This window comes from Eleutherodactylus coqui, chromosome 3 (genome assembly GCF_035609145.1).
Source record: "Eleutherodactylus coqui strain aEleCoq1 chromosome 3, aEleCoq1.hap1, whole genome shotgun sequence".
In the NCBI taxonomy this organism is placed as follows: Eukaryota; Metazoa; Chordata; class Amphibia; order Anura; family Eleutherodactylidae; genus Eleutherodactylus; species Eleutherodactylus coqui.
In genome coordinates, this window is record NC_089839.1 from 150,024,098 (window position 1) to 150,038,070 (window position 13,973).

General features: G+C 46.4%; 1 protein-coding gene across 2 annotated transcripts in view; it reads left to right on the forward strand.

Moving 5' to 3' along the window:
* The window catches only part of STAB1 (stabilin 1), a 201,738-nt gene that overhangs the window by 173,346 nt on the left and 14,419 nt on the right, over window positions 1-13,973 (forward strand). For both annotated transcript variants that reach the window (XM_066596318.1, XM_066596319.1), the window contains 2 exons: window positions 4,583-4,776; window positions 12,616-12,760. In XM_066596318.1, the coding sequence (XP_066452415.1) occupies window positions 4,583-4,776; window positions 12,616-12,760 (339 nt within the window). The remainder of the gene's footprint in view (window positions 1-4,582; window positions 4,777-12,615; window positions 12,761-13,973) is intronic.

The window sequence follows — 13,973 nt, forward strand, 5'->3', positions numbered from 1 at the left end:
AGTTCCATTGACAATCGCGTTTAAAAAACGCTGCGATATCGCAGTGTTAAAAAAACGCAAGTGGGTGTGAGCCCTTACAGGTTGCATTCAGCCTGAGCCATCTCCAAACAAGCTGCTGTAGCCAATGACAGCTCTTCGCGATTATCTGAGTGCTGTCATTGGCTGCAGCAGCAGGTTTACGGAATGTCCAAGCAGCCTGTAAATAAACACAGCAGAGACCCAGAGTTGTGGTGAGGAACGAGCAGGGAGCAGTAAGTATCTGCTGCTTGGTTATTTTACATTATGGGGACCCATTAATATGCACTTTACATAACCCGCTTAACCCCTTTTAGGATAATTGGCAGCAGCAGTAATGGATGATGTAAACATAGAGGAGGAGGGGGCTCAATAAGTAGAAATACTTATGAGACCGTTGAGAGCAAAGATTTGTATGTTCCTGACAAATGTACGAATGTTATCTTGATACATGACAAAAGGTAAATTGTAATTACATTGAAAATGAGAAATAAAGAATAAAAAAAAAAAAAAGAAATACTTGTGAGAACAAAAATAAACGAAGAGTGTTAAAATATATTATAAAGTGGAACTCACATTTCCAAGTTCAAGACTGTATATGGTATATGGCATACACAAGGGCGGCGAGGCAGTTACAGGGTTTGAAATATACCATATGCAATCGCTGCTCCAGTTCTGCATTTATTGTCGGGGATGTCTGATGACTCCTTGCTGAACTGAGAACAGTATCAGGACAAATCCAAGAAGCTTTCAGTCCTGTTTAGTGGCTGCCCCCTCTAGGTCCTTGTTCAGGCTTGTACTGTGTATGTCAATGCAGTACGAAGAGAGAGAGGAGAAAGCACTTCATGGGCAGGATTGCTAAATGAAGAAAAATTGGGTATGCTGAGATGTTTGTGCCAATACACTTAACTTTTTAGGTTGGAAAGAAGGCACAACACTTTTCAGCTTTTATCAGAGTTGTTACTTGGACTGCAGCCACAGATCTTCCCCAGAAACTTTCATGCTTTCATGCAGTAGAGTAAAATCGATCTATTAGGGCTTCTGCAGATGGGCATGATTTTGTTCAATAATGGCTAAGGAAATCATGGCTGTATAGTGGGAAGAAATTAAACCATTGATTTCAATGGTTTCATTTCCACTATCAGGATTCTCGCATGTTTAGAGAACACGCAAGAAAGATAAGGCAGGACCTATCTTCCCACTTTTTTTTCAAACTCACAAGCAATATCTCAGAGTTTGAATAGTCTGACAAAAAATAAGAACCCCAGCGGCGCCCACCTGTTTTTGTCCTTATAGTGCTGTTAAAGGATTTATCAGAGGATTGTTCTTGACTAAGGGCGCCCACCCACTGGCGATTTTTTTTTTCCCTGCGAAATTTGCAGCCTTTTTTTTTTGTCTGCAGGGGTCTATGGGACTTGTAATGTTAAAATCGCGATCGCGCAAAATCGCGATTTCGCGGTAAATTGCGATTTTGCGCGATCGCGATTTTAACATTACAAGTCCCATAGACCCCTGCAGAGAAAAAAATGCTGCGAATTTCGCAGGGAAAAAAATCGCCAGTGGGTGGGCGCCCTTAAGGTTCACTTTTATTTGTGTTAAGACCCAAACAACACATTTTAGACATGGACAGACTTTTACTTTTATTCTTCTGTGTAAAAATGCAATGTACTGTGTATGAGCTGCTTTATTGGGAAACCAACTCCTGTCCCGAGTCAGGACAAGAGAGTAATATCCCTAACACTTGTCCGCTCAATAAGTACCCTGTTTCCCTGAAAATAAGACAGGGTCTTATATTAATTTTTGCTTCAAAAGATTTTATTTTTTATAACAACCTGGGCACTATTTAAATTGACTCTTTTATTAACTGTAATTAAGGCTTATTTTTGGAGTAGGGTTTATATTTCAAGCATCTTCAAAAATCCTGAAAAATTGTGCTGCATCCCCAAAAATCCTGAAATATGCTAGGGCTTATTTTCAGGGAAACGGGTATATGTATACAGGGCTGTTATAAGTGTTGGCCCCTCATTGATTTCTTTTATTTAAATGTTTCAGATCATCCAATTTCTAAGGGATCATTCCATTTATTGACCATAAAGATTATTTATCACTCTTGTGAAAAAGTAATTGTTCTGCTAAACCTAATTGTTTTTGCCACAACTGCAATCAAACATTTACAATTACTTGCAATGAGTCTTTTGCATTGCTGTTGAGGAACTTTACAAGATTGTTTAATACGGCTACATTGGAGTATTTTCACGCATGAACTCCCTATTTAAAGGGGTTGTCTCGCGAAAGCAAGTGGGGTTAAGCACTTCTGTATGGCCATATTAATGCACTTTGTAATATACATCGTGCATTAAATATGAGCCATACAGAAGTTATTCACTTACCTTCCCTGCGCTGGCGTCCCTGTCTCCATGGCTCCGTCTAACTTCAGCGTCTAATCACCCGATTAGACGCGCTTGCGCAGAAGGGTCTTCTGCCTTCGGGTCTGTCCGGCAGCAGCGGCATTTCTGGCCCCGCCCCCTTCTACGTGTCATTGCGCAGCTCCGCCCCGTCACATGTGCCGATTCCAGCCAATCAGGAGGCTGGAATCGGCACACGTGATGGGGCGGAGCTACGCGATGACGCGTAGAAGGGGCGGAGCCAGAATGCAGCTGTTGCCGGACAGACCCGAAGGTAGAAGACCCTTCTGCGCAAGAGCGTCTAATCGGGCGATTAGACGCTGAAGTTAGACGGAGCCATGGAGACGGGGACGCCAGCGTAGGGAAGGTAAGTGAATAACTTCTGTATGGCTCATATTTAATGCACAATGTACATTACAAAGTGCATTAATATGGCCATACAGAAGTGCTTAACCCCACTTGCTTTCGCGAGACAACCCCTTTAAGTCATTGCCACAGCATAGCAATAGAATTCAAGTAAGGACTACCACTGCAAAACTTTAATTTTGTTTCTTTTGAGTCATGCAGAGGTGGACTTGCTCATGTGCTTTAGATCATTGTCCATCAGTATGACCCAACCATGCTTACGCTATAGGTCATGAACTGATAGGCGGACATTCTCCTTCTAGGATTTTCTGATAGGGAGCAGAATTCATGGTTTCATTAATGATGACTAGTTGTCCAGGCCCTGCAGAATCAGACCATTACTACCACCACCATGTATGACTATTGGTTTAACATTCTTATTGTGGAATACAGTGTTAGCATTATGCCAGATGTAACAAGACTGATGTCTTCCAAAAAGTTCAACCTTTGACTTGCCAGTCCACAGAATATTATCCCAAAAGTCTTGGGGGTCATCTGGATATTTTTTGGCAAATGCTAGCCAAGTTTTTGTGGGTTGATTGGTCAGCAGTAGTTTGCACCTTGCAACTCTCCCATGGATGCCATTTTTACCCGGTGTCTTCCTTATTATGGAATCATGGACATTGTCTAGTGAGGCCTGCAGTTCTTTAGATGTTCATCTGGGTTCTTTTGTGACCACCTGGATGAATCGCCAATGCTCTTTTATTGAAGTCTAGGTAGGCTGGCGACTCTTTTGTAATCCTCTCCAGATTGATAGACTTTGATGACTTGTAACTGTATTTGATCTCTTTAGAGCCTGGCATTATGTGCTGCTTTTAGAGACCTACTATTCTGCATCACATTGCCAGACAGGCTCTATTTAAGTGATGTTTATATTCAACAGGCCTGGCGGTTATGATGTGGTATGGCTAGTGAAATTAAACCCAATTGTCAATTGAATTTTGGTTAACTGGTTGATTTTATAGCCAAGGGGGCAATTACTTTTTCGCACAGCGCAAGGCACAGTATTTTTCTTTTAGTAATTGAAGTCATCACTTGAAAACAGCATTTAGTGCTTACTTGGGATAACTTTGTCTAATATTAAAATTACTTTAATGATCTGAAACATTCCAGTGTGATAAACATGTAAAAACAGAAAATTGGGAAAGGGACCAATACTACCTCACAGCACTGTATATTGTGTATATGTGCGTAATGTGCCTATTTGTGTAATGTGTGTATGGCGGCATTATGTCTTTTTTTTTTTTTTCTAGCATACCGTTGCACATTCTGAGGGCAGCGTCACACAAGAATATGTTTCCATGTTTTTGTGCACGGAAAAATCACGCTCACAAAACAGAGATTAGAACCCATTGATTTCAATGGGGTCATTCTCATTTCTTTTTTTTGGTTTGTTTTTGCATGTGCAGTTCTCGCTGGCGCAAAAAAGTAGGTCCTGCTCTATCTTGTGTGCGTTTGCGTACCAAAAAGGCTCATAGAGGTCTATGGGAAGTTTCCCAAATGCACATATATGTACACGTGGGTATGCGCAAAACACAGTGCAATCCTGCGACCACTGGAACCTTAATAGCCATTTCAGAGCGGGGTGATTCCCCTGTCATGTGAACTATTGGTGCCTGCGCAAATCCTCACAGTATTGTGTGCAGCATGTGCGCAAAGTACACTCGTTCTCTGTGCAAAAAAAGTTGCACAGGAGCGAGCTTTTTTTGCAATACGCTTGTGTAACGCCGCTCTGATTGTGAGATTCTTCATTGCAGTGATCGACCTATGCAGCACTTACAATGGTGGCTGCAGTCTCCATGCCAAATGCTCTCAGACTGAAACTAGGCTCTCGTGTGAGTGTCTTCCGGAATATGAAGGAGACGGTCGTATCTGTATTCCAATCAATCTCTGCATCAAAGATGAGAACGGTGGATGCAGCGAGCACGCTACATGCTTTTATACTGGTCCAGTAAGTATCTAGTGGTGTTCTTGTTCATTCTCTTCAGGTCTGACTGTCAGGCTCGATTATGTGGATATTGTGTCAATTTAATCCTCTTTATTTCAGGCAAAACAAATTATAATAATGTATCAACGTATTATTCGAACTGAGTACCTTGGATAACTTCTCCCAAGTACTTTTCACTAACTGATGGTTATCGGGCCAATGTACACTGTATTTGTGCCATCAAAAGAGACAAAAACAATGACTCGTAGTATCAGTGTGTACTGATTAGTCAGGGCTGGGCACGTTGTATGAGACTCGGCATAGTATCTAGTGTAAGGGCTTAATAACATGGGCTTATTTTTGTCCTGCTATGCAGCCATGAAAATCACAGCCACAAAGCAGGACGAAATTAAACCATTGATTTCAATGGTTTTGTTTTCACTAGTGGGATGCTCATCCGTTAATACTACGCGGGAGAAAACATAGTACTTGCCCTATCTTTCACGCATTTAGTTTTTGTGCCAAAAAAGATAGGATACAGAACAACTGTCGGTCGCTTCTTCATTTTCAGTCATTGAAAAGTACGCCTCCCTGCAGTGTTGCTGGCTTAGTCGTTGAATGCCAAATAATTCCCTGTTTATACCAGCCGATAATCAACCAGAGATTATTTTTGCATGAGCTGAAATAAGGCAATTAATGACCAGTGAGCAATTATCGCTTGTCACCCTCTTGGTGGCGATGTTTACACAAAACATTCACTTGATTTGAGTAATTATTCCGACAGTAGTGTTATATTGTCTCGTGTATAGGCGCCCTAACTTGGGGCACTTTTAGGCGAGCCGGTTTATCATTCAAACAATTACATTCACTGTATAAGTGAATAAGGACTGAATGAGTGCTGTTTAAACTGAACGATAAGTGAACGAGCCAACGATGCATAAAATGAACAAAAAACAAATGTTTTCTGTCATTGACTCGCATTTACACTGAAGTCTATCGTTCACTTTTGATTTTTTTGGAGCGATCACGTTCCATCGTTCACTTATAGTTTTGTTTAAATGGCGCTCTCATTCACTTATACAGTAAATGTGAAAGACTGAACAATTCTCGACGATTTCTCGTCGAACAAGCCAACAATGTATCTGCCTGTATAAACAGAATGCATGAGCGAATGAGCTAACTATGACATAATTCACTTGTTTGTACGATATATTGGCACGTCTGAAAAGGGCTATTATTCGCCAGGGTCTGTATGCTGCATATCTTATGCCGTGAAATGAGTTAATGAGACGGCATGGGACGAGCGACAAGGGGGAGAGGAATGGGTTAAAGGAGAAGCGAGCGAAGGTGGGCGGAGCTAGGACAGGAAAGGGAAAAGGGGAGAAGAAGGAAGTGGAGCTCAGTGCAGCGGTGAACAGCGTGGAAGAAGGAGCTAAGAAGAGAAGCAGAAGGAACAAGCAGCCAGATTGAGGAAAAGAAGGAAGAAGGAATTTTTCACAAGCACAAAAGACTGGTTTTTTCTACAAGCAAGCAGAAGAGGAGACCGGGGAAAGAAGTCCAGTCGAGTGGAAGAAGGAAAGAAATCGGGAGTCGGAGACAGCGTGAGCGGCAGCGGGAGAAGAACAGAAGATGGAGGAGCTGAGAACACAAATAAAGCAGGCGGTGCGGGAAGATGGCACAGCATGGCTGGAAGACTTACTGCGATCCTGCAGAGCCGAGTCGGAGTCTGGAATCCCTGCGGTGCCAGAGGCACCGGAGAAGGAAGCGGAGAGGAGCGTAGCCCAAGAGCGCGAAGAGGAGCGTGGCCGTCCGAAGAGGCGAAGAAATCCCCCAGCGAGGCTCAGCCCGAGCCCGGCGGCAAAACGGCGCAGCGACAGAACGAGCAGGGGCGACGAGAGAGCGAAGGAGTCTGGAGCGGTCGGCAGGAAGAAGGCGCCAAATTCAAACCGCGCACCGGAAGTAGCGCGTGCAAGGAGCCAGCGGTCACCAACGGTCGGGAGCATGGAGCGGAGGATGGGTCTGTCAGCGGCAGCGGGATCCGGAGCGACTGAGCAGCGCGCTGTCGGGCGCAGGACGACGCGGACCGGAGGAGGTGAGGAGCGGAGCAGAGCAGAGGAAGCGTCGGGGAGCGCGCGGTATGGCCGCAGGCTCAGGCAAGATGGCGGCGCCGCGTGTAGAGTAGAGCAGGTAGGAGCGCAAGGGGGAGGGGGCACCTCAGCTTGGAGGGAGACAAGGCGTAGGGGGTTAGTCGCCAGGGGGGGCACAGGGGGGAGGGAGCCAAGTAGCCCATCGCACAGTGAGTGTAGCAGCGCAAGCAGCACAGCACGCAGCGCGTTAGCGGCACGTAGAGGGGGGGTCAGCCCACGGGAGTACAGTGAGAGCCCGCGGTATCGCCGCAGCCCCGTTCAGGCATCGGGCCATAGGGTAATTAACCCTTTGTATACCTCTAGTTCTGAGGGGTCCGTTTATGAGCAGCAAACCCGCCACGGCCAGCATCCCACGACCGTACCCACGAGGTTTCACAGCGCCATAGGCAAGGTGACCTCCGGCCATCGAGAGGTGAGCCCGCCTCTAGTAGGTCCCATAGACTTTGTTACGTGAACCCCAAGTATGTGTTCACGGCTGCTGACCCTTCTGGTTACTCTTCCCATAGCCCCGCAAGCCACACTGGTAGCAGACGCCAGGGGCAAAATGCTAGGCGCAGGCAGAAGGAAAGGAGTGGTAGAGAGGGCTTCGCGCGCGACAGTGACAGCGAGCTAGGTAGGGTAGGCCCAGAGCGCGGTAGGGAAGCTTTCAGAGAGCGTGAGGCGCGCAGAGGCGATAGGCGTAGCGCGCGTCAGGCGTTTTACCAGCAAGAGAGCCAACGTCAGCCGGTGGCGGCGTCATCAACCATCCCGAGCGGGGATTACATACGCCGCAGGAGGCACGAGGACGAGCAGGAGCGGCCATATGGGGGCTATCCCGGAGCTACACAAGCAGGAGCGGCGCAGAGGGCTACACGTTCGAGGGATCGGCAGCCATCAAACAGACAGGACAGCAGGACCGGGAGTCGACTGGCGGGGACCACGCCCTTGGCGATGCCGGAGGTCGGTCGAGCCGGTGAGTGTGACTATAAAAAAGCTTGGTTTAATGTGATGGATCCCGCGAGAGCAGCGGACAAAAAAGATTTGGTTACTGTTTTAAAGTCATTATTGACCAAGGTTGATTCAAGCGCAGCAGGGGGCGAGGGCCCAGCTGCGGTTGAGATGGTTTCTGAAACAGATCCGTTGGAAGGTTTGAGATATGCGGATTCGCTATTTTGTGGTGTTGCCCCATTAGGGGTCGGTTTAACGGATGATGTGTTGGAGAAAATCCGCAAAGGTGTATACATTGATATTTGGTCGTTGTTATCCGCGGATCATGTTACTGTTGATAAAGAAAGATTATCCGAACGCAACACGGAAAAGAAGCAGAAGGTTGCAAAAACGTTCGGTAATTGGTTACAGGCCTTTTCCGTGTTGGCTTATGTTGTTTGTCAACATCAGCCGAACAAAGGCCCTGAATTAATGGTTTATTTGAATACGATTTTCAGTGCTTACAAATTACACGGCGGGACCGCGTGGTGGCGGTATGATGAGGATTTTCGGCGCCGTGTATCGGGTGTGAGTCATGTTAGCTGGGCGTCAAAAGCGACTGACGTGTGGATCCAGTTGATCTTGTCACAGCGTCCGCAAAAAGCGCCTTTTCAAGGGGGAGCCGCGGGGGGAAATCAACAGCCCGCTGCGGCCGCAACCCGACCTAACGGTTCCTGTTGGCTCTTCAACGAGGGCCACTGCAGATTTCACGCCTCCTGCAGGTACAGGCACGAGTGCTCTGTCTGCGGAGGGCAACACGCGGCGATTCGCTGTTTCAGAAAGCAGAGAACGCCAGCAGTGGCGGGTGCCAGCGGCACAACGAACACCGGTGAGAAGCAAGCGCCTGCTTCCGTGGTTAGACAAGTACCACAGGAGGCAGGAAGCAAAAATCCTTGAGCAAGGTTTTTCTACTGGTTTTGTTATTCCTTTTGTTGAGCAGTCAGCCGTCACGTTATCTCGCAATTTAAAGTCCGCGGTGGAAAATCGAGAGCTCGTAATTGAAAAATTGTTTAAAGAGGTAGAAATGGGGCGCATGGCGGGCCCTTTCCCTGAACCGCCTTTTCCCAATTTACGGGTGTCTCTGCTGGGCTTGGTACCCAAAAAGGAGACGGGCAAGTTCCGTCTGATCCATCATTTGTCCTTCCCAAAAGGGGAGTCGGTGAATGATGGTATTTCAAAAGAGCAAGCCTCAGTGGTTTATACGTCTTTTGATCACGCGGTGCGTTTGGTTACCAAGGCAGGCAAGCGGGCGCATTTGGCAAAAACGGATATCGAATCCGCTTTTCGCTTATTGCCGGTTCACCCGGATTGTTTTCACCTTTTGGGTTGCATGATCGATAATTTTTTCTTTTATGACATGTGCCTGCCCATGGGTTGCTCGATTTCGTGTTATTTTTTCGAGCTGTTTAGTTCCTTCCTGGAATGGATCCTTAGGTAGGAAACGGGTATCACGTCGGTGACGCATTATTTAGACGATTTTCTGTTTATCGGTACAGAAGCGTCCGGTGTTTGCGGGTTTTTGTTGAATACTTTCCAGGATCTCATGCAGCGGTTGGGGGTCCCGTTGTCGGCGGAAAAGACAATGGGCCCCGTTACTTGTTTAACCTTTTTGGGCATTGAAATTGACACGGCTGAAATGGTTTTTCGGTTACCAACGGAAAAAATAGCACGGCTACGACAAGCAGTAGCGGACGTGGAACGGTGTAAAAAAGCCACGCTGCGCCAGTTTCAGGTCCTCATGGGGCTGCTCAACTTTGCATGCAAGGTCATCCCCATGGGCCGCGCGTTTTCTAGAAGGTTGTCTTTAGCTACGGCAGGGGTCAGCGAGCCCCACCATTTTATTCGGGTCACGCGCGGGATTAGAGATGATTTGCATATGTGGCGGGTTTTTTTGGAAACTTTCAACGGGCAAGTGTTGTGTCAAAAGGAGGAATGGTCCGGGGCCGACGTCAACCTGTTTGCTGATGCGGCCGGTTCGGACGGTTTCGGAGTGATATTTAAAGACCAATGGTGCAGGGAGTCCTGGCCAAGGTCGTGGATACAGCATCAGCTGGTAAAAAATATAACGTTACTGGAATTCTTCCCCGTTGTGGTGGCCCTGGAGCTGTGGGGAGCAGAGCTCCAGGACAGCAAGATTTGTTTTTGGTCAGACAACGCGGCAGTTGTACGAATTATCAACAAACAGTCTTCGGGGTCTCAGCCGGTGTTGGCTTTATTGAGACACGTCGTGCTGATTTGTTTGCAACGGAATATATATTTACGCGCGAAGCACGTGCCGGGGTTTTTGAACGGAGCAGCTGACGCACTCTCTCGTTTTCAGATGGACTTGTTCAGGGAACGGCAGCCGCGGGCGGAGACCGTGGGGTTACGTTGCCCGCTTTTCTTATGGAGCCTAGTCGAGAGGAGTTGTTGAAGCTTGTGGAAGCGTCGGTTTCAAAGGGAACATGGAGAAGTTATAATACGGTCTGGTCTGCATGGTTGGCATTCACAGGTGGCCGCGTTGCGGGGGGCTCCGTTGCGCGCGGGGCAGTAATGGATATGTTATCCGCGCTACGATCTCGTCGAGCGTCATTTGACGTCGCCAAAAAACATTTGGCGGGTGTCGCCTTTTTGTTGAAGTTGCACGGGATAGAGGACGTGACAAAGGACTTTGCCATCCGGCAAATATTGCGCGGGTGGAAAAAGGACAAGCGGCGGGTGGATGCCCGCCGGCCCATTACGTACCATTTATTATGCAAGCTGCTGGACGTTTTGGAAACCACGTGCGTTAATGCAGAGGAAGCGTTGTTATTTAGAGCAGCATTCCTGTTAGCTTTTTTCGCAGCATTAAGGATCAGCGAGCTAGTTCCCGCAAGCAAGAAAAAAGAGGGAGGCCTCCTCTTTAACGACGTGCTACTTTTAAACGATACTTTACGTGTGCGCGTCAGTCGGTCAAAAACGGACATCTATGGCAGAGGCGAATGGCTGTCAATTGGCAGCCTGGGTGCATGTTGGTGTCCGGTGGACACAGTTAGGCGTTATTTGGCTTCAAGAGTCACAAGCGGGCAATTTTTGGTTCATGCGTCAGGTCTTCCGCTTACTCGTTTCCAATTTTCGTCGGTGTTACGCGCGTCGTTGCGCGAGGTAGGCCTAGAGGCTTCGGAGTTTGGCACTCATTCTTTCAGAATAGGTGCGGCAACGACGGCCGAGTTAGGCGGGATGAACGAAGTAGAAGTAAAAAGGTTGGGAAGATGGAGGTCTCAGGCATATAAATCATATGTGAGGCCAGATCTGATGGTTATATGAATTTTTCGTCGGCCGTGAATTTTTTCTTTTGCTCGTTAGGTTTTTTCCTAGCCATTTCGAGGTTTTTCTTGTGTTTTTTCTGTGCTTACTTCCAGCTGCGGAGCCGTGGAAGGTGTGGATCATAGGACATTCCTACATTTACTGGGCTGAAAAGAGAGCAGCCGTACGGCCGGCAGGTCGGAGTCTGAATTTAACCGGAACTGCCGTAAATTGGCACGGAGTCCGAGGGCTTCAATGGCCTAGTTTGTTACGGATTGTTATGGACATCAGCAGGTGGACCCCCCGAAGAGTCGTACTGGTTGTTCATGCCGGGGGGAATGACCTAGGAAGGATGAAAATGAGAGACTTACTGGTCATCATGAAGCAAGACTTGCTAAGGTTCCGGGATTGCTTCCAAGAAGGAATTTTGGTTTGGTCGGATATAGTGGCCAGAAGGAGTTGGCGAGGAGTGCGCGATCCGGAAGCGATACAGGGTCAGGAGATTAATCAACTTAAAAATTTCAAAGTTTGTACAGTCACTAGGTGGCATCGCTATCAGACATTGGGAGTTGGAAGAAAAGGAGAGAGGAGCACTCAGAGATGATGGAGTCCACCTGAGCGATGTCGGTCTGGACACTTTTCTTTCGGGTTTGCAAGATGGGGTGGAGATGGCTTTGGCACGAGTTGGTGGGGTGGGGCGTCATGCGTAGGAGTAAACGACGCATTCCGCGTGGCCTGGAGTTTTTTCCATGCTGGAGAAGGAGAGTCGAGGAAGGTTAGCAGCCAAGGACCTGGGCTCACGAATTTCCTCGGGACTATTGTGGACTCAAAGTTGGACGTTTACGGCATGGAAAAGGTTTTTTCTCATAAAGGTTTTCTTAATTGAATAAAGTTTTTGATAAGCGTTGGTTTAATAAAGCTGTGGCCTACCCCACAATTTTACCCAACAGAAGGTCTGATGGTTATTTTAGTTATGTTAGTTAAGTAAGCGAGCATAGAGGTAAGGTTATTTGTCGCTGGTCTGATATGTAACCAACAGTGAGTGGACACAGTGCCTTGTCTCGTGACTATCTATACCGTGACTCAGAGCAATGTTTACGGCAGTTATCAGGGACTAGGGATGTCTTAGGGAATGGATGCAATATATATCCCAAAATTGGCATATCTATTTGAAGCCGTATACGACAATGAGGCGCAAGAGAACTGGCATTGGACATATAGTAAAATGGATTGGGCATCTGCACACATTTTGAGTTATCTTACTATATAGAGAGACAGTTTGACATATCCCATAGCTGCAGATTCCACTAGTGTCATATGGAAGGCCCAAAGTCACTGCAAAAACTGAACATTGTTTTTTCTTAAAAATTGTTATGCTTGATATCAAAAATTACTATTTAAGCATTACCCCCATCATCCCCGATTTTCTCCATACCCCCATCATCCCCGATTTTCTCCAAACTAGATAACATTTCTTTGGTTGTAGAAAACACGCAGGTGTGAATGCCATGAAGGTTATGTGGGTAATGGGGTCCAGTGTCTAGAAAAAGTTATTCCGCCTGTGGACCGTTGTCTGGAAGAGAATGGAGGATGTGCTGATCAGGCATCCTGCGAAGATTGGCACTATCAAGGTATGCATCAGTGGATTCCGTGCTAACCAATGAATCAGCTTCAGGAAGGGTAGAGACACAGGAAGCCGCCACGATGTGGCCAAAAACTGTCATTGCAATTTTTAGGTTGATTGAGTGGCTGCATGAGTTTATCAGAAGCCCGCTGTTCACCTGCCAAACCATGCAACCGGTCGTAATTGCTGCATAGCTTTGCAGGTGAAACAGCTGTTATCCAGCAAAATCATACAGCAATTTTAAGTGCCTAAGGACCAGGCTGTTTTGTACCCAAAGAACCAGACATGTTTTAGGCATTTTACCCATCTGGTAGTTTTACTGCCCTGTTGTTTTTTTTTCTTTAGCTACCAAAATTATTTTTGATGCGTTTTTTTTACCCCCTTGACATATAGTTTTTTTTTAACATCTTTTTTTCACTGACTTTTTTTCCCCGTTTTCTAGTTTTATTAGGGGTAAAAAAATATATATTTTTTTAAATTTATAGTTTGATTTTAAAATTTGTATATTTACAATAAAATGGGTTCCTTATTTTGTTTTGGATTGGCATCAGCAGCCGGTCATTTATTTTTTTTTATGTATATATTTAGGTCCAATGTCCATGGGTAAATTTGAATTGCGGAGAATCCGCAGTTTAAGCCGCCCATAGGAAGACATGGGCGTCCACAGCTGAATTAAAGCATGCAGATTTGTTTTGCAGACCCTTTTGCTCCATTTTGCTGTGGTTCCCGCATGGATGGCTTCCATTGAAGTCAATGGAAGCCATCTGATCCGTAGCCTGTCTGCAATTGAATTGCAGACAGACCACGGATTCTATGAAAAAGCAGGAGATTAAAAAAAAATCTACACTGCACATGTGTGGCGGACGGCACTTCCACACGCATCTGCAATAAAGACCTGGACAGGTAAGCACTGTCCTTGACTGCAAGCAGGGTCAGATTCCGCTGCGGGCTCCCAAATGCGGAATCCGACCCACCCATGGACATGAGGCCTTATATCTCATTCTGTAACTTTGTTTCACTTACTTTTGTAACTATTTTTGTAAACCACTTCTCGCTTCTCCTCTGGGTCCTCGGCTTTGTCTGAGAATTTTGCTATCGGCCAGGTTAAAAGTCCAGGGCCAAGCACCGCCGCTCGGTGTGTCGTAACAAAAAATTTTTTTTACACCTAATAATTAGCTTTTACCAGGGATCTGTAGCTAAATCATCTCTCAACCTTAATT